This window comes from Musa acuminata, chromosome BXJ2-6 (assembly GCF_036884655.1).
Source record: "Musa acuminata AAA Group cultivar baxijiao chromosome BXJ2-6, Cavendish_Baxijiao_AAA, whole genome shotgun sequence".
NCBI lineage: Eukaryota > Viridiplantae > Streptophyta > Magnoliopsida > Zingiberales > Musaceae > Musa > Musa acuminata.
Window position 1 is genome coordinate 2,261,744 of NC_088343.1, and position 20,882 is coordinate 2,282,625.

At 40.2% G+C, this 20,882-nt stretch overlaps 3 protein-coding genes and 1 long non-coding RNA gene across 6 annotated transcripts; 2 read left to right on the top strand and 2 right to left on the bottom strand.

The window, feature by feature from the left end:
• Nucleotides 1-725: 725 nt before the first annotated feature.
• Nucleotides 726-4,697, top strand: LOC103986693 (glutamate receptor 2.8). Its single transcript, XM_009404779.3, has 4 exons — nt 726-1,073; nt 1,179-2,488; nt 2,555-3,265; nt 3,831-4,697. The coding sequence occupies exons 1-4, from the start codon at nt 797-799 to the stop codon at nt 4,395-4,397; spliced, it is 2,865 nt and encodes a 954-aa protein (XP_009403054.2). The 5' UTR covers nt 726-796; the 3' UTR covers nt 4,398-4,697.
• On the bottom strand, nt 2,216-5,505 carry LOC103986692 (uncharacterized). 2 transcript variants are annotated; one of them, XR_001978263.2, is made up of 5 exons: nt 5,306-5,505; nt 5,095-5,179; nt 3,188-3,289; nt 2,459-3,111; nt 2,216-2,355 (listed from the first exon to the last, which is right to left on the bottom strand). It is a non-coding gene; the product is annotated as an uncharacterized LOC103986692 (long non-coding RNA). The 2 variants fall into 2 exon arrangements; XR_010487457.1 differs by having other exon boundaries at nt 2,459-3,289.
• Nucleotides 5,506-7,908: 2,403 nt separating this feature from the next.
• On the top strand, nt 7,909-12,230 carry LOC135614224 (probable xyloglucan glycosyltransferase 5). Of its 2 annotated transcripts, XM_065111350.1 has the most exons (6): nt 7,909-8,962; nt 9,123-9,431; nt 9,505-9,795; nt 9,876-9,989; nt 10,062-10,732; nt 11,234-12,230. In XM_065111350.1, exons 1-5 carry the CDS (start codon nt 8,243-8,245, stop codon nt 10,704-10,706), a joined length of 2,079 nt encoding a protein of 692 aa, XP_064967422.1. In that variant the 5' UTR covers nt 7,909-8,242; the 3' UTR covers nt 10,707-10,732; nt 11,234-12,230. The 2 variants fall into 2 exon arrangements, with proteins under 2 accessions (XP_064967422.1, XP_064967421.1); XM_065111349.1 differs by lacking the exon at nt 11,234-12,230 and having other exon boundaries at nt 10,062-11,048.
• Nucleotides 12,231-13,254: 1,024 nt separating this feature from the next.
• Nucleotides 13,255-15,816, bottom strand: LOC135613403 (RING-H2 finger protein ATL13-like). The gene has a single exon (XM_065110430.1). The coding sequence runs from the start codon at nt 14,696-14,698 to the stop codon at nt 13,391-13,393; it is 1,308 nt and encodes a 435-aa protein (XP_064966502.1). The 5' UTR covers nt 14,699-15,816; the 3' UTR covers nt 13,255-13,390.
• Nucleotides 15,817-20,882: the final 5,066 nt, after the last annotated feature.

Genomic DNA, 20,882 nt, shown 5'->3' on the forward strand with positions numbered 1-20,882 from the left:
TGTTTTGATCCAAGGATCTTAGTCTGCACGTTTGCATGTGTGTTTGTTCTTCGCTCTTCGATTAATCACCATTGGAGACCCTTTCGCTGTTTGGCGAAGGTGCTGAAAAGGTAGGAGATGATACCTTGAGGACTCGGACAGCCGCAAATCATTCATCTACATTAGATGGCTTTTTGGACGAACTCGGGATGATTTGACTTCTTCGTCCATCTCATAAATTCCATGGATGGACCTCTCATTAACGTGGTGGTTCGGAAATGCGAAGAAAAGTCAGAGGATTGGTTAGTTTCATCAAATATTCCACTTAATTTGATCTTCTCATGGAAGGAATCCACTTCACAGACTTGTTTTAGCATCAAATCCGCCACCATTAATATTACATGAGCGATTGATTACGTTCAACATGGGCGTTAAATCTCAACACTATATATATATATATATATATATATATATATATATATATATATATATATATATATATATATATATATATATATATATATATATATATATATATATATATATATATATATATATATATATATATATATATATATATATATTTCTGCGTTTATTCTGCTATCCACGTGGAGAGAAGCGGAGCAGAAAACCTTACGAAGACGACGGCGTCGAGATCGGGCGGAGCGTGTAAATTTTGACTTCCAAGCCAGACGAGGACATTGACTTTGACTAATTGCATCAAGATAACGAGAACACCGCCTTGCCTGAGATCGCTTCCTTTCTCTCCACGCGTGCGAGGTTATCATTGAGGGAGGGAGACAGAGAGAGAGAGAAGATGAGGAGTGCATTCCATCTCCGCCTCCCTTCTCTTCTTCCCGTTCTTCTCCTGCTGCTGCTGTCTTCATCTTTAAGCTATAGGCCTCGAGGAGCTCTTGCGGCTCAGTTCGACGTGGGTGTGATCTTAGATCGAAAGACATGGATTGGGAAGATAAGCAGGACCTGCATGATCATGGCGGTCGAGGATTTCTACAAAGCAAATCCAGATTACACCACCAGGTTGTCTCTCCACTGGAGAGACACAGACAACTCCTCCATCAGTGCAGCATCAGCAGGTAGTGTATCTCAATATGAGCCCTGCAAATTCTTCCCCGCCACCCCTAATTGCCCTATTTCATTAGAATCCCACATATTAACTTCAAGAAAGCGTTAAATTGCAGCTCTTGACCTGCTGAAAAATGTCCGAGTGCAAGCTATCATCGGGCCACAGACATCAACACAAGCCAAGTTTGTAGCAATACTTGGAGATAAAGCTCAGGTGCCCATCATCTCCTTCTCTGCAACGAGTCCAACCACGTCTTCCTCTCAGAACCCATACTTCATCCGCACTGCGTGGAATGATTCCTCTCAAGCCCAAGCCATTGCGTCCCTCGTCGAAGCCTTCGGCTGGAGGGAAGTCGTTCCCGTGTACGAAGACTCCGAATACGGCGCCTCAATTGTGCCTCATCTCATCGACGCCCTGCAAGAAGTCGGCGCTAATGTCCCCAACAGGAGCATGATCCCTCTGTCGGCCACCACGGATCGACGGCTTGTGCTTGCGGAGCTCCAGAAGCTGAACCAGAGCAGGACGAGGGTCTTCGTGGTCCACATGTCGTACTCTCTGGCCTTCCGGCTCTTCTCCACCGCACAGGAAGCAGGAATGATGGGAGAGGGGTACGTGTGGATCACCACCTACGGCCTAACCGACCTCGTCGATCTCCAGGGTCCGGCCGCCGCCCGCATCATGCGCGGTGCGCTTGGCATCAGGCCTTACGTTCGCAATACCACGAAACTCCAGGGCTTCAAGGCGCGGTGGCGGCGGCGGTATCACCAGGAGAGCGTGAACGACAACCTGACGGAGCCCACCGTCTATGGGCTGTGGGCGTACGACACGGTGTGGTCGCTGGCCATGGCCGCGGAAGCTGTTCGAGCTTCGTCGAGTTCTCCGTTTACCTGGTCCAACGTCACCAACAGCTCCACCGACCTGGGACGGCTCGGGTCATCCCCCACCGGACCGACGCTGCGGGAGCTGATACTGAACACGACGCTCGTCGACGGCATGAGCGGCAGGTTCGAGATTGTGGAGGACGGGCAGGTGCTGCAGTCGAGAGCGTTCGAGATACTGAACGTGGCGGATGACGGCTGGAGGAGGGTCGGCTTCTGGACTCCGACGCACGGAGCGTCCCGGCACATGAACAAGGCGACCGCTCTTAGAGTCGTCGAATGGCCCGGTGGCGGCACGAAACCGCCCAAGGGATGGGAGTGGCCGACGGCCGGTAACAAGCTTATCGTCGGCGTTCCAGTGAAGCCCGGTTTCCCGCAGTTTGTGACGGCGAACAACTCGGTCCCCGACGGATACTGCATCAAAGTATTCGAAGCCGTCCTGAGTCAACTACCTTACCATGTTCCCATCCAATACGAAATATATAAAGACAACCATGGAGAGAGCAATGGAACATACGATGATCTCGTCTACCAAGTCTTTCTTCAGGTCAGTGGCATTCATCTTGTGAGATCGTAAACCAACACAGGATATATAATCGACGACTGAATGCAGAAATATGATGCTGTGGTGGGTGATGTGACGATACGGGCGAACCGATCGCTATACGTGGATTTCACTCTGCCCTTCACCGTGTCCGGCGTGTCCATGGTCGTCCCCATCAGGGACGACCGCCGGAAGGACGCGTGGACCTTCATGAATCCGTTGACGCCCAACCTCTGGTTCGCGAGCGGCGCCGCCTTCGTCTTCACCGGGTTGGTGGTCTGGTTTCTGGAGCACCGGACCAACGTCAACTTCAACCCCGGGCGGGCGTCGAACCAGATTGGCACCGTCTTCTACTTCTCCTTCTCCACGCTCGTCTTCGCCCACCAGGAGAAGGTGCTGAGCAACCTGGCCCGGGTGGTGGTGGTCATATGGTTGTTCGTGGTGCTCATACTGCAGTCGAGCTACACCGCCAGCTTGACCTCCATGCTCACCGTGCAACAGCTTCAGCCCACCGTGAGCGACGTGGATCAGCTCGTCAGGGACGGCAGCAAGGTCGGGTACTTGAAGGATTCCTTCATGCCGGGGCTTCTGAAGCGGCTCAAGTTTAACGAGTCGCAGCTGATCCCCTACGAGTCGCCGCAGGAGTACCATGATGCCTTGCTCAATGGAAGTGTTGCAGCCATTGTGGATGAGATACCCTACCTCAAGGTCTTCCTCTCAAAGTACTGTGACAAGTTCACCATGGTTGGGACCATCGACAAGACCAGTGGACTTGGATTTGTGAGTAACCCTTCGCATACTTTACTGCAGATCAAGCAATAAGGATTAGCACACTTGCACACATAGTTCTACACAAACTACTACTTATCTAAGGTTAGATTTTGCTATAACTCTGCAGCAAAAAGAACCTACTACATATTCACACAAAAATGTAAGCAAGATTTGAAGAGAAAAAAGTAGTCCTACTTATTTCTTAACACTTTTGAGCTAGTTTTGGTTACTATATAAATCTCAAATTCTACAGCAGAGACATCAGTTTTGCTTTCTTATCTAACTGATAAAGTATGTCACAAGATGTTCCTGAAGAGGTAAGGTCTGATCATCCATCATAAATCAAAGGTGTTTCACTCATCATCTATTTTCATACATGTTTACCGGTATCCTCTGCGATATCTGTGAACACTGTGTTTAGGATCACCTTGTCCTGTAAGGCCACCCTATTATCTTACAAAAGATGTTCTTCTACAAACTCCAGCAACATTCAGTTTCTGAAATATTGATTGCATATATTTGAATCACCTTCCTGAAATCTCATTATTTGTTGTTGTTTCCCTTCTTTCTACAGGCCTTCCCAAAAGGTTCACCATTAGTTCCTGATGTTTCCACGGCTATTCTGAATGTAATTGAGACCAACAAAACGAAGGATCTTGAGAACATGTTGTATGGGAACACAAGTTGTCCCGACAAAGATCCTGACATGACTTCAAGCAGACTTACATTTAACAGCTTCTGGGGCTTGTTTCTCATAAGCGGAGCAACTTCTTTCTCTGCCTTGATTCTACATCTAGTTTTCTTCCTCTATGAGCATAGGCATGGTTTACAAGATGGTCAATGGCGCTCTATACTTGGATGGCTCGCGACGTTGGCCAAGCTCTATAGTCAGACAGACTCTTGTGCTGATGCACCAGAGAAGGCCAAACCTCAAGATGGCACAGCAACTGGTGACATTCCGGATTCACCCTACCAAGACAGTGGGTGGCAAACCCCATTGAGCATTTCCAACCACGCAAATGGATATCTCGGATCTGAAGATGACACAGGAACTCCACCCGAGGAGGAAGAGACCCCAGGGAGAGAGATCTCTGAACAAACTCAAGGTTCTCCATCATTTGCTGAGATGCTGAGGAGGTGAGACTCGTTGTCCTCTAAGGTGGCTGAGTGATCTACTGGCTGAAATCAATACTGCAAGTAATCTACTTGTCAAAAGTGCTAACATTCATCAACTACAATCCTATAGGCAAAGGAAAACAAAGAACAAACCAATACGATTCTTGTTCCTTTCAGTAATTGTGTATAATCTAAGTGGCAACCTTCCAAATTGTTTTAGTTGTTTCCATAATTCGTAGCATATAATGGCCATTAGTTCCATCAAGTTTTTCGAGTTCTCCAAGCAATAAAATGCATTAACAGACTCTGTTGAGCTATTGTTCTATGGACAAGGAGATGTAAATGAGATGTGTGACACTGTGTGTGTGTGTGTGCCAATCTCTACCATCATATGGTTCAAGAAGGAATTAATGCAACCATTACAACTTCCTTCTTTTCCTGTGTATTCAGCTACTGTTCTTGATGGTTGTCGGTCGTTATCCTACCATGATCATACTAACCTTTTTCCTTCACTTTCTCTTCCTTCTTCCATACACTTCACACAACTTTTGAAATGGCACGAGTCCATTTCATTGGGCCAAAAAAACTCGTAGAAGAAAAAGAACATGAATCAAACGAGTTGACACTCAGTGGATGATTCGTATCAACAGTGAGTGAAAACATGACCATGACAACCTGTTATATGCCCACTTCTCCACAGGGAAAGACACTAAAAAAGGTACCTTTTTCACGGTCTGGCCCAGGGGATGTCTAATTCTCACTTGTCAGCAATTTCGGAGGAATCAGAAACCATCGCATCTAACCTCGCTGCAAAAAGTTAGAGAAAAGAAAAAAGAATCGAATCCATTAAACACCGCATGATCATCTGAACCTATATAAAGAAGGGAAAGAAGGGACCAAAAATCCAATCCTAACAACAACTATCGCAAAAACCTCCAAGAACGACGGTTCGTAGTGATCGGAGACAATTCGCCAGGGAGCACCTCCGTAATTGGCTCAGATTCCACGCCGTTGGCCGTCGTCGCCATGGTCGAGCGCCGTCAAGGGCATGCGCGGCCTTTGGCCGGGAAGATTAGGGCCCCGTCGGCTGAAGTCGCGGGTTTCGCATCGACCGACCCGTTTAGAATCAAATCGATAAGAATGCGGGACGAATTGGACCCGAAAACTATTGGAATCCGATTTCGTTCGCTCTTACACTCGGCTTCGGAGTTTGGGCACATCGTTGGGCCCGTGTTAGCTTATGGGCCCCATATCACGTGCTCAAATCAATTCAATCACGTGTATTGTCGGTGGGAATAAAAAATACACATTTTGTTGTCTCCAAAAAAATCATTTTACAACAAAATGTTTAAATTTGATACTAATATTTAATAACATTTATTGTTTGCAAATTAATAGATAAGATTAGATGTATAATTAAATCATCATTTTTTAGGCCTAAATTGGAATGTTAGAATTAAAATCATAAGAAAAAATATATTTTTTTATCGTTTCAATGGGACAAATAATTTAGTCTTCTAAAGTCTTCTTTTTGGAACCATATAGTCCATCATGATTTAAGCAGTCATTTGTCGACGATGAATGACACAACATATTCTTTATTGTCTTGTTGTTGCTAAGGAATATGCTGGTTTCTATAATTAGATTTATAAGTGTAAATTTTTCTTAGTATATCAACTATGACTAATTATAAAATTATTTTTTATAATTAGTTATCTTTAGAATTTTAATCATTATATTTTCAAAAGTTATATTTGGATCTCTATTAAAGTGAAACATCGAACCTCATTTCTCCTCATATCATCTATTTTAATAACAAAAACACTATATATACTCAATAGTAGATCAACTATGACTAATTATATATTATTTTTTATAATTAGTTATCTTTAGAATTTTAATCATTATATTTTCAAAAGTTACATTTGGATCTCTATTAAAGTGAAACATCGAACCTCATTTCTCCTCGTATCATCGATTTTAATAACAAAAATACTATATATACTCAATAGTAGATCGAAGTAAGATAGGATTTACATATACTTTTAGTGGTCAACTTTACGATATTTTCGTCAACAGAATTGATGATGTGAGGGAAAACGAGATTAAATGTTTCACTTTTATAAGCACATCGCAATGTTAAAGATAACTAATTTGTAATTATATGCTTGTGCTCACAAATGCTTCTCCTTGAAAAATATTAGAAATATATAAGGTGGTACCACATTTCTACTTTAAACCTGCTGAAGAAAGGTCTTTAGGATAACCTTGGAAGCATAAATCTTGCATCTTGTTGGTGTATGACTCCACCAATCCTATTCAAATCATTTGTAAGGTACAACCAGATCCATCGGGGCACGAGAGACACAGTTAGCAGTTGTCTTTTAATTATCATGGTGCTCTAAAAAGGTTAATCCTGTGGTAGATTGATTACTTAGTATTATCATTTTAGATTAACTCATTTTCTTTATAGCTTCTACTATTGTGTTTCTATTTTTTTCTTGCACAGACTGCAATCTGTTGTTGTTTTCTATTGCATTGATCATAAGAACTTAGCTATTTAAACTTGAGGAACAGAGGTGATGCTATAGAAATCCACAAGTCTTCAAGATCCAAGACAAGGAATTATTCCTTCAGTTAGCATGTAGTTGAGGTGTCTTTTCATGGGTCCTATGAGAAATCTAGGCACTGAAGTGAGCAAAAGAAAAGTTGCTAGTCTTTTTAGATTTGAGTTTGGTGGTGGTTTTTGTAAGAACCACATTCTTCTCATGCACATGAGGAGTAGCTTGAGGTTGCTGTCACCCTGTCACTGTCTGAGGTTAACTTTGCTGCTCATGCCACTGGCAAACAAAGCATTTGATTATGCAGGATAGATCTATTCAAATCACTTTATCTTGATTTGTTTTTTCTTTTGATTACTTGTATATGGATTCAGTTTCCATTTTGCTGTGCGTTCTATTCCCCTGTGGTGCTTTTGTTGTTGAGAGTATGTTATGAAATGTGAGTACCTTTCTTTACCTATTGTTGTTGTCATTCCTAATAGGATTGCAAAATGAAGCTGTGTTCTTCCTGTATCAGTTGACACAAAATGTTGTTCACCTCGCAGAAAATTACACTAAATATTGAGAAATCCCACAAGTCATCTGGAAATGTCCAAGTATTCAATTTAGGAAGAAAGGAATAGAAGCTAAAACTTCGAATAGAATGCTTGAATGCTCTCCATTTGCCAAATCATAAAGGATACAGCTGCTGCCTGATTCATTCAGTACCTTTTTTGGCCTGTGCAGTTCTTGTTCAGAGACCCTCTGAGGTGTTCTTGAGGTAATCTTATTGCAGTAAACCTCCTTTCACCACACACTGAGGCCTTCTAAGAAATTGCTTGTGGCCCGCAGTTATTGAAGTGCGCACTGTGAGTTGTCTTCCCTGTTGAAAGAAATGTGCAGGTTGCATGGGCTACAGGGAAATGAAGGAAGTAAAGACAATCACATTCTACCCATGGTTGCATCTGGGAAAGTTGAAAGCAGTGGAGCATTTGCTTGTTTGAGGCATTGGGAAACACCCACATGCTCTCAGGCTTTACAACTGCAGATACCTTTCTCCAATATGCTGCCTTGTGGAAGATTGGAGCTCAGGGGCAGAAGACAACCTTAACTCCAGCCCCTCCTGCTACCTTCTCTCCTCTCTCCTCGCTTGCATTAGTAGTCGAAGAGTGCTTCTTGCTTCAAAACCGGATTTTGATGTTGGAGCTTGTGGGAGGCGTTCTTCATTTCGAGATTTCGGTTGTTAGGCTGTCTTGACCATCGAGGAGAGCGGAGCTCTTTCGCCATCTCTTTCTTGAGTTGGTTTGGTTTGCAGTTCGGGAAGAAAGCAATGGCTCCGAGGTTGGATTTTTCCGACTGGTGGACGAGGAATTCACGAAAAGGCACGCCGGTGATAGTGACCATGGAGAATCCTAACTATTCCGTGCTCGAGATCGATGGCCCCGACGAGGAAGCGTTCGGCTCCATGGAGAAGGACCGGGGGAAGAATGCGAAGCAGTTCTCCTGGAATTTGCTCCTCAAGGCCCACCGCGCCGTGGGTTGCGTCGCTTGGTCGGCGACCGCGCTGTGGGCTCTGCTTGGAGTCATCAAGAAAAGGTTGATCTCCCGGCAAGGAGTGGAAACGCAAGGCGAGAAGCCCGGCAGAGGCCGGCTGCTGCTGAGAGTTCTAAGGATGTTCTTGGTGTTGTCTGTGGTAGCTCTCGCTTTCGAGTTTGTTGCTTACTGGAACGGATGGCACTTCCAGAAGCCAAACTTGCAGCTGCCCGAAAACCTGCACATCCCGGAGACCACCGAGATCCGAGGGTGGCTGCACTCGGCCTACCTCTCATGGCTTCTCTTCCGAGCTGACTACATTGCCCACCCAATTCAGATGCTGACCAACGTATGCATAGTTCTCTTCATCATTCAGTCAGCAGATAGGATGATCCTTTGCCTTGGTTGCTTCTGGATCAAATTCAAGAAGATCAAACCGAGAATCGACGGGGACTCATTCAAGTTGTATGAGTATCCCATGGTCCTAATTCAGATACCCATGTGCAACGAGAGGGAGGTAATGAACTCAATTCTAGCTTCCAACCTTCTCATCTTTTTCTGCTACTTCTTTTTCTGATTTAATTGATAGATATTTCAAGTCTGATGTTGTTAGAACTCGATTCTACCTCAAAAGCAATCTGTGTTCGGTGGATTCTCCTAAATTTTGAATTGATCAGGTGTATGAACAATCGATCTCTGCTGTCTGCCAAATCGACTGGCCTAAAGATCGGATGCTAATCCAAGTGCTCGATGATTCTGACGACGAGGCCATCCAGATCTTAATCAGAGCAGAGGTTTCTAAGTGGAGTCAGCGAGGTACAAACATCGTCTACCGACACCGGTTGGTTAGGACTGGTTATAAAGCTGGAAATCTGAAATCAGCAATGGGCTGTGATTATGTTCAGAATTACGAGTTTGTGGCGATATTTGATGCTGACTTCCAACCAAATCCTGATTTCCTTAAGCTAACTATTCCACATTTTAAGGTAAAGATGCCTTATAGATCAGTCGGTAATCATCAGTTCAATTGATACATCATATGTACTACCTGTGATTCAGGGAAATCCTGAGCTTGGATTAGTTCAGGCACGGTGGAGTTTCGTAAACAAGGATGAGAACCTGTTGACTCGTCTCCAATATATCAATCTTTGCTTTCATTTCGAAGTTGAGCAGCAGGTAAATGGAGTTCTTTTGAATTTCTTTGGTTTTAATGGAACTGCGGGCGTGTGGAGAATCAAAGCATTGGAGGATTCAGGAGGTTGGCTGGAGAGAACCACCGTAGAGGATATGGACATTGCCGTTCGTGCACACCTCAAAGGTTGGAAGTTCATCTTCCTAAATGATGTCAAGGTAGTACCAAATCCATCTGAAACTCTCATGCTCCTTTAATCCTTCCTTCCTTCTCCAGCTAACTCCATCTGCCAAGGCAGGTCCTCTGTGAAGTCCCAGAATCTTACGAGGCTTACCGAAAACAGCAGCACCGATGGCACTCTGGACCGATGCACCTATTTCGCTTATGTCTTCCAGATATTATTAGATCAAAGGTTTGTTATCTCCTTGAACATCAACCGGTTCAGTGAATCTGAAAATTCATATTCTAACTTAATCTTTTACAGATATCGATATGGAAGAAGGCTAACTTGATCCTGCTGTTCTTTCTTTTAAGGAAGTTAATCCTTCCATTCTATTCTTTCACATTGTTTTGTGTAATTCTTCCCGTCACGATGTTCGTCCCTGAGGCTGAGCTACCTGTTTGGGTAATTTGTTATGTGCCGGTCCTCATGTCCTTCCTCAACATTCTCCCAGCACCAAGATCTTTTCCGTTCATCGTGCCATATCTTCTCTTTGAGAACACCATGTCGGTCACCAAATTCAATGCCATGGTCTCAGGATTGTTCCAACTTGGGAGTTCATATGAATGGATTGTTACCAAGAAAACAGGCAGGTCATCAGAGTCAGACCTATTAGCAGCAGCAGAGAGGGAATCAAAGAGCATGAGTCTTTCAAAAATCCATAAAGGTGTATCAGAAAGTGAACTCAGTGAGCTGAGCAAATTGCAGGAGGAACAGGGAAAAGCTCTACCTCCTGTTAGGAAGGAAAACAAGATTTACAAAAAGGAGTTAGCTCTTGCTTTTCTCCTCCTCGTCGCTGCGGCTCGAAGCCTGCTGTCTGCCCAGGGAATTCACTTCTACTTTCTTCTCTTCCAAGGAGTATCGTTCCTTTTAGTCGGTCTTGATCTCATCGGAGAGCAGATGAGCTGATACGAGTAAACAAAGAAGAAGGAAAGGTACTCAACTGCTTAATTATCCAGCTGCACTTTAATGGAGAACAACATTTATTCACACATTGATACTATATCATATGTGAGTATGCTTGTTCAGTTCAAGAAATTATAATCCGAATTCTGGTTCTTCATCTTTGACACATTATACTGGAGGTTGCTATCTCATCTTGAACAATAAGATTATGGATAGGATTCTGGTCAACATTCTTCTTTCTCGATCGATATTCTTGTAAAGCCAAGAACTCAGGGTTGGCTTCTCTTCCAGCATAAAACCATCTGTAATTTTAATTGTTAATAGAGTTTGATTTCTTTTTAGGTATATATGATTGAGCAACACTTTATGTTTGAGCCGATTCAGTCTGTTTCTGAAATTAAGGATATACTCATTTCTGAATTGCCTTCATGAATCTGCTGAACTGCTGCTTTCCTACACTTACCACTGATCTGTGTCCTTTTTGTTCCTTGTTGATGATGATGATGACTGTCAAATGGATTTGGCCTTAGGAACTGTCGGCAGGGGCATCGTCGGGTGTGAGGGAGTGTGTGGAAAACCAAGGCATTGGTTAGCACCTACCACCCCTCAATTATGTACTGAATGATTGAGGAGGGAGAAGGGTCCCAAAGCTGAAGCATATGGGCACATTCACTGGATCTCTTGCTCATGCTCCATGACAGAATGCTGACATCCCCTTGTTGTAATGTTGTCAACTGGTTTAGATGGCCAACAACCATTCTTTAGCTGTGGATTCTGGTCACTTGCCTGCTAGAAAAGAAATCACCTCATCTCTGTTCAGCTTCCTTGTGTTCTCTGGCCATCGCTCGTCCTCGTTGCCACCGCTGTTGGACATGGATCTGTGTCGATCCAGCAGGAAGTTGGAGACACTTCCATTGTTAATTTTTACAAGCTTGTCGCAAACTCAACTGATGTTAACAGCACTAATCCACTATTTCATTCTGCCAGCTTGAGGAGATCAACTTGAGCTGCATTCTGATTCTGTAGCCAGTGAAGCCAATGATGAAATGAACTTACAGAATCTAGTCATCTACTGCATGCTAATATACAATTTCATCTTGGAATTCCTGTTGGAATGAGCAAGGCGCCCTTTTAGAGTTCTTCTGGTCTGCAGAGTAGTTGAACCCTGGATTTATGGGAAGATGAAGCCTTCCTGGATTCTGATGAGGTGAAGGAGATGCAACCTTTGTGCTGTGGGTTCCTTTCCAAGCAATTGCATGGTCCTACTCCCATGTGCAACCTTCTGGGCTTGTTGTTCATACCTTCTGCAAACAGAGATCATTTCCACCTATCTAGAAAATGTCAGACACCAAATGCCAGTCTCACCTCATGAGGGAAAAAAGATGTATTGATTTGTCTTCATCAATACCTCCATGGCAATGTCTTTTCCTCTTCTGAATGGTTGTTCATCACCTTCCTCATCTTGGTACTCTCATCTTAACCCCAACAAAAATATTTGTACTCATTGTGTGGGGGCATATGTTTCATTATCTGGCCTTGCTATAGCATCATGTCCATCAGTTTTATCAATGCAAGGACAACATTTTAGATCTCAAGTTACTTTCTAAAACAACAACTACAATGAGTACAAACTTTTTGGGATTAAAGCAGGAAGATGCACTCTTAAGTTACAGTTCCCCCTTCTTGAATCTTTTGTGGGAGTGTCAATTAATCAATATTAATGATTGGTTAAAGGAATAATTAATATACATGAAAAAAGATGAGTTTATTACTGCAGATTTTGATTACAGTTCTCAATGGAAAATTTGAAGAAGTCAATGAATAGACCAAACTGCAATTATGACATTCTGATATCCACCAAATTGTAATTAGTCCTCTGATTGATTCCTCTACCTTCCATATTTCTTCTTACATTCAGTGCAATTAGTTCTGTTGCTTGTGGTGTTTCCAGCCATGGGCTTCCAGTTAGAACACCATCAAGAACAATCACAGAGCTTTGTACCCATGTTAAGATCACTAGTCCATTATGACATTCTGATTCACCCCACATTAGAATTGCGATGGTATGCAGGGATGAAATAGATTTATAATTTGAGCAGAAACATGCAGTGAAGATCATGTCGACATGCAGAAAAGCCTCCTCTACCTTCATTCCAACTGTCGAAGGATAGAAGATAGTTGCCCAACAAGAAAGAGAGCATGGCAAGGGATCATGAGCTGCTTGTTCTTGCGAGTGATGCACGAGTGAATCCATGGCAGCAGATGGATTCTCAGTGCAGCTCCTGATAGAAGAAGCAGATGCATTTTGTCATGCAGTAACTGATATCAGGGAAAGTTGCATCGAGAAATACAACCTACCAACACAGCATTGTCTATAATTTCTTGTTTCAGAGAAGATGGTGTTCTTATCTATCTAAGCATCAGAGTTAATCGAATGGTGTGCAGATTTCTGTGTTCATGAAATCTTAGACATACTAGTAGAAATTGTCCAAGCTTATGAAGCAAGCATGAACATGCACCATACTATGCCTGGATGTCTCGACATCATTACTGATGCAAAGATTTGAATTGATCAAATGATCACAGATGCAATCTTGTTTTACTGCTAAGGAAAAAAACTTTTTGAGTGTCAAAGATGATTTACTCGTGCCAATTCAAAGTCCAGAACTGATATCAGAGATGGATTCCTATCTTGTTCTGTTCCCTACAATCCACAGCAGAGTTCTTCTTGCAAATGAAGGGGTTTCATCCAGCCTTGACACCACATGGCTGTTGCAGTTCCCAGCCTCCACATCCGAATATGATTCATTGCTCTTCTTCAGCTTGATCTCATCTCTTTCCAAGTGCAGTGGCAATCGGAAAGACGAAGCCCGCCTTGAACCATCCTCGGCAATCGGTTCATCTTTCCCTGAGCGCAGATATATCTTCGATACAGAAAAGCTCTCTTTCCTGTGTAGATTAGCATTACCATCACCGGTTCCAAACTCGGCATTTCTTAATGCATCAAACACTTGGAATCCCTCTCTTGCTGAGTGGCAATCACATTCGGACATGGCAACCCGGTGGCCTGGATTCTTGAGAGATGGCTTCTTCTTGGTTGGTTTGATGGTGACTCGGAGCGAAGTGCTCTCATCCATCATATACTCATAGGAACCCATGGAGAAGCATCTCCTTTGATCCAGATTGCTATTGCCGCTAGTAGTTGCTTGACCTTCTCCTTCACCGACATCCACACTTCTCAACTTTCCAAGCTTAACAGGCACTACTTTGGCCTCTGCAAACTCTGAAACTGGGACTGCTGCAACTTCGACTGGCTTTTGTGATGTCTCATCGATCGAAGTCTCAAAGTCAGTCTCTCCGGAGACACCAAGATTTGCAGTTGACACGGACTCCCTTGAGCTATCACTACCAGTCTCGAGAACGAGAAATGTAGGACTACAGCTCATGGTAGGAGAGAAGTCAGAAAGAAGGCTTCTCCTACAGAGAGGACAAGTGGAGTGGGACAGGAGCCAAGTATCTATGCACTGTACGTGGAAGGCATGGCTGCACTTGGGAAGCAGCCTGAGCTTGTCATCAGCTTCGAACTCGCAGAGGCACACAGCACAATCGAATGGGTCTTTCAGGCCTACAATGGACGTGTATTGGAAGACAGGAAGGGTGTCTATGAAGGACTGATCCACTCCTGCATCATGGAGGTGAAACAGCTGCTGAAGCTCACCTTGGAGAGCTGTGGCATTGCTCATGGCATCTGGCTCCCTGTTGTTGGGTCTCAGGAGGTATCTCACAAGGAGGTGGAGGAGACCAGAGATGAAGAAGATGACTGCTAGAATGACAATTATGAGGAGGATGCTGGGAGAAATTCTGTTCTCAAAATTAACAATGGTAGGAGGAGGAGGAGGAGGTGGTGGTGGTGTTGGTGTGAAAGAAGGCAATGGGAGTGAAACTGGAGAGAGAAGGCTCCCCTGTTTCATGCTTGCATGCAAGGCCAAGTTCATGTTCTGATCAAAGGAAAAGCTCGAAGAGAGAAGAGATAAGAGAGAGAGATAAAGCTGATACTAACCAGATCTTGTTGTCTTGTTTGAGAGCACCCTCACTTCCAGAACCACATCATCGATCTCAGGAAACATATCTGGTGCCTGTGTCTGATGCAATGGGCACTACCGGAGGATGGGTCGTAGCAATTTGTTCTCTTCGCTGCAAGAAGAGAACAAGGAGAACACAAATTTTGCAGGTCAGTTTGAGGAAGCTGGACAGATGAGGATCCTTGATGGGTGGAGAGATTAATGGTGTGTCAGCTGATGGGGTCAGACATAAATGAGCTCATTACAATTGGATGGTGGGAGCAACACAATAAAGAAACAAGCTCAGTGAGTTGGGTGTTGCTTGTATCTGCCAGGACTTGTATTCAATGGCAATGAACATGGCAAGGTACTTCTGCCATTTTTTTTTTTTGGGAGGAGATGAATCTTTTAGGAACTCCCACTCTCACCAAATCCAAAGCTGCTGCTGCTTCTTCTTCTTCTTCTTCCCTTCCATTTGACTTTCCACAGCAACTTTTCTGCCGCAAGCTCAATACCCCCATTAATTCCTCTCCCATGAAACCAAGACAGAGTGGAGTTGCAGATCTCCCAACCACCATCTTTTGCTAGTTGCTTGATCTTTTCTACACACTTGCCGGTTGCACTGCAGGGAGTTTCATGTTCCTGTGCTGCTTTCTTCTGTATAGGGATTGCTGTCTGTGTCCTTTTCCTGTGGCCTTTCTCTTTCCACTGCATATAAAACGTTGTCAGCAGCATGGAGTTGGGCTATGTTCATGAAATCGAATAGAGGATTTCAGGGTGAGATGCATGGTTGCAATGGGTTGACATTGCAGATGCTCAGGTTTCATGGGAAAGAGGAAGTCATGGACCAAATCAAGGGCTACACTTTTCCAGGTCTTGTGTCTCATGGGGCTCTGGGGACTTGGTAGATGTGGAGACATGGAAAGATGGAGCCATCCATGGGAGTTGGCGTTGGACTTAATTGCCATGATCATGGAGAGACAGCTTCGGAGTTGGAAGTCAATGTCTCAGCTCTGGACTCACATTTAATTGACCTCTTCTTAAATTATTTTGGATGGTCAAAGTGGACAGAGACACCAAAGTGATATGAAATTTGAATTACGTGAAAGTCATCACTCATCTAAAGATTTAGGTTTGAAAATTAGATCATCATGAAAACTTTAACCTATTTTAATAAGTAGGATATGAGAGAAAATTAGATCATATCATATAGGACTAGTTAAAACTGAATCGACCCACCTGAGTCTTGAATAGGTCACATGTGTCATACTTGTCTATCCCACGTAGTAGATTGGGCTAACGAACAATGAGTTTGATAAAGTTTCGACGATGTGTCTAGTGTCAATTATATAACTAGATATGCTTAATTTCATGGATTATGTTAAGCTTCACTCAACAGTTTGATTGAGTCTTATAATTGAATTGGGTCATGCCTAGCTCACTGGTTGGGTCGTGTCTAACCACATGTATTAGATCATGGGTTGAATTGTACTTAATCACATAGACTATACTGGCTATATGAGCTAAATCATCCCTAACCATATAGGTTGAGTTGTAACTGGTCACATGCACTAAGGCATGCCTAACTATATGAATTAGACCATACATGACCACATGGGCTGGATCTTACCTAACTACATGAATTAAATCATATCTAATCACATGGGCTAGGTCATGTGTAGTTAATCACATGACCTAGATCATACATAATCTTATGGGTTGGATCATAATAGGCTAAGTTATACCTAGTCACGCAGACTGATCTGATCAATAAACTTAACTCATATAAGACCCCAATTTGAATCCTTTTATTAAATTAGATTTCAATAATTTCATAAGTTCTTAAAAATAAAAATCAACCTCAAACCCATTTTTCTTCATAAAATAACTATTTTAAATTCATGATTTCAAATATAAAACTAATTAAATCATAAAATTTCACACATAATGTCTTGAAATGTAAATATATTAAATCTATTATTAATATTAAATTAATTAATCATTCTAATATCATATTTTAATAATAATTATTTATATATTATAAAATTAAAAATATATATTACTATGTGTTATACAAATTATAATAATTCTAATATCAAATATTTCAAAATATGAATAAATGCCTATAAAAAAAGAGTAGATAACCATACCTCTACTCGAGAATCCTCTCTTTCAGAATTTGTTTACAAATCCTTAAGTTTGGTAAGAAATGACAAAGAGAGATGCCCCTTTATATAGGAGAAAATAAGTTCTCCTCGAATTATAATATTTATTTCTTATGATTCATACAAAAAGAATTTTTAACTATTTATTTTCTAAAAAGCACGCAAAAATAAAATTTAACCTATTTGATTTTTTTTTAAATCACATCACTCATTAGAAAATAAATTAATTAATTGATAAAATTTTTAACTTGTCTACATAATTAAGGAAATCAGTTTTAATCATTTCCTTAATCATATTATATATATAAAATACTGTATTATTTATGGTAATTTAACTTATATTAAGAGAAAAAAATAATCGATGATTACACAAAAGTATATCAAAACCATCCAAAAATGCATATAAAGTCAAATGACGGTCAATAAAAACTATGAAACAGACCCACTAACCCACTTCACACGATTAATGTAATCACCAGGATTATATCCACTCTTTTATAATTTAAAATTACCTTAATTAAATATTGCCTTATTTGGATTGATCCGTTTCCTTATTTGTGTAATATGATTAATAAAATAATTAAAATATATATTATTAAGAAAATAACTAAAATATATTTCCTTAAAGATGTGGGAAATAAGAATTTAATTAATTAATTAATTATTATAAACATAATTTTTTATATTGATGATGATTCATGCACTATTAAAGATAAAAAAATTTGATTTAATTATAATAAATATTTGCATGACTCAAAGTATCTATATTTACATGAATCAAAATAAGATATTTTGACTTTATGTTTCAAATATTGAAAGGCATATTATTAGTGTAACCGAAAGGAATGAGTTTATTTTATGGTATTTAAAATATAGACACCTTAACATTAAAAGTTTAAGATTATTAAGTAAAATAATAATAATTTTTAGATTACTTAAAATTAATACACTTTATATATGTAAAGGAGACATTTATAGCAAATAAAGTAAGAAACTATTTTTTTATTAAAAAAGCATGAATAGCATTTAATTATCTTAAATTAATTCATGCTATTTAGATATATAAATATAAAATCATTTAATAAAAATTAATATTTTATATTATTTATTGATATTATAATTACATGAGTTTGATATATTTTCTAGAACTGAAATCTGAAATATTTAATCATTTTAAAATTTTAATACACTTGTGAAAAAGCAAAATGATAGATGTATAAAGATACTTCGAATAAGCAAAATTAGTAAATTTTTATTAAATAAGTTTTTTTTATATAAAAAAATATATTCGTAGGGAATTGATAGCACAACATACATCGGATCAAAATTGTGTAGCTGCACACTATCATTGAAATGATACGAAGTTTGATTAAGGGAAAGCATCTTCTAAATCAGTTTTGAGTATAAATCGTTACAATAGTAGTTTATCTGTTGAATATTTTACCAACAAAAATTATTATAAATTGAACTCCCTTTGAAGCTTGGTATCATATAAAGCCAAGTGTAAGTCATTTAAGATTTTTTGGTTATATTACTTATGTTTTGATAAATTCACAAAACCATCGTAAGCTTAAGCAATTGTTATTTCAATGATAAATTTGAAAAATATATCTTTATTTATTATTCCTTATAATCTTAAGCAATTGTATAATCCTATTAATGACAAAGTTATAATTAATAAAAATATTATGTTTAATGAAAAAGCAAGTCAGAATTAGAAAAATAATGAAGGTAAAAAATAAATTCGTATTTCAACAAAACTAAACACTCCACAAAATTAAATGACATATTTTGTTATAACAAGTTTATCATCAACCTCACCTACTAAGTAGTTCAAATTCATTATATGATTTCTTAGATGAAACATCTCTAAGAAAATTCATATCATTAACAAATTATGATTCAACATTTACCTTATTTATTTTAGATCCTATAAGTTTTGAAAAAATAGTTCACCGAAACCGCTTAATCCACTGAAACAGCCTACTCTGCCACTGTTCTTTTCCCCGATGAGATACAAGAATTCCCTTCTTCCTGCAGATCCAAAAAATTGCCCAAGAGAACAAGTAATAAATCATATTTCTGTAGCAAAAACCCAAATGAATTCCAAAGACTTAATTCTATACATACTTTCAAAGCTTAAACACTACAAAAGTACAACATGGTTTGTAGTCTTTAAGATTGAGAGCAAAACAGGAACAAATGTTAGATCTGATTTTGAGCACTCTCACACTTGGATGATAAAGAGACAAGTCATATATTTTATATAATTTGGCAGATAAAATTCTGAATGGCGCCTCCAGCCGCTGCCATCACTATTTCGGACAATCAGATAAAACTCTGCTTCTAATCACCATTATTTGTAGTATGTCATACAGAATTCAGCTCTTTCATATATTCAAGATGTGAAGAACTAGCATTGACATTCTTATGTGTTTTTAGCATAAATTAGTCTAAAATCTAAAAGATTGTTGTTACATGAGTTCATAGCTGTATACTGTGTTACACATGTAGTCTGCTGAAGAAGCTCAAAAAAATCAACAAACTACACATGATATAAGCTATTCCTTTTAGATGATAGCACTGTCAAGTATACAGTTAAGAACAACAGTTACATGCTTAACATGATCTTAGAATACAACTGTAATGGTACAATTCAGCTATTACAGAACGGCATCACTAGCATTTGTTTTAGAATAATGTCAAGCATAATGATGCTTCAACCTTCAGCCCATAAAAAGGACTGTTTAACTTAACACTATCAGTCTTTGATGTTGTCCTGATCACATTTTTCATAAACTTCGGCAAAGTGTGCAGATCACAGTTTCCTGACACTCTTTTTCGTTTTTTGTTCTTTTCAAGGTAAGTATAAACTAAGGTCCAGAAATCAGAATTTTCCAACAAGCTGATTGACTAAACCATACAGCTTCTACAACTTGAATGGCTCAAGATATCAATTCCTTAAATCCATACATAAAGATCAACAGGCAATTGAATCATTCAATCGATCATATTAACATTGTGCAATTTGCTAATGACAAGGATCAGATCATATAAGATCAGGATATGTTTGCCATGAATGAGGCTCACAAGGTAAAGATCTCCAGCTAGCTAGATTATAGAGATCTCTATTTGCAAGCTCTTTAGTAGTACTTACTAATTCTGTACATCAAGATAGTTCAACAACTCCTTCCTCGAATTTACGCAGCATGCTAAATATCTCCTAAAACTCAAAACAGATAAACAATTTTCTAGTCATCAGCCATGAAAACAGGAGCTAATTTTCTGTAATTGCAACTTTATGACTATTTAAATTCAACTTCCAACCCCTCTAGATCTAATTACTATCTCTTGTGAGGTTAGGTCTTTAGCCATGAAAACAAGATCCTTAACTTCTGTGAGAACAAAAGGGATGGCACTCTTCAGGAAGAAGAAATCCCCTGAACTTTCGGTGCCAAAGAAACCTAGGAATGTTGGAGTAGAGGTACAGCCAAGTATTTTTCCTTTCAAACCTTTGATGTCAACAACGACTGTAAATTCTCAAGGCTGGTCTCCTATTCAAAATCTACTATGGCAGAAGAAAGTAAGGGTTGAGTTTTGTGTCTCATTGACCTTAAGAGTATTACAGAATCAATGCCTTGTATCATGAAGAAACCTACTAACCTCTCTTCCATATCTTTGATAATAGCAGTTTCTTTCTTGGACCACTTAGAATCAATTTCTTTGATTTCTCAGTTTGTTTCATAGACCAAAGAAAAAAATTTGCTCCCTGATCAGTACAGAAAAAAGAACTCTTTGCTGAAAACAGAAACTGAGTGAGTTCTCAGCATACTCTCACCAAGATCGAATCTTTATAGCAACCGCAGCAAGAAATCCAGATCAAGACTCAACCTGCCGGAGAAAGGGAGCGGATGGCAGCCGAACCGTGAGAAACCGAGTGCAGCAGAAAACAG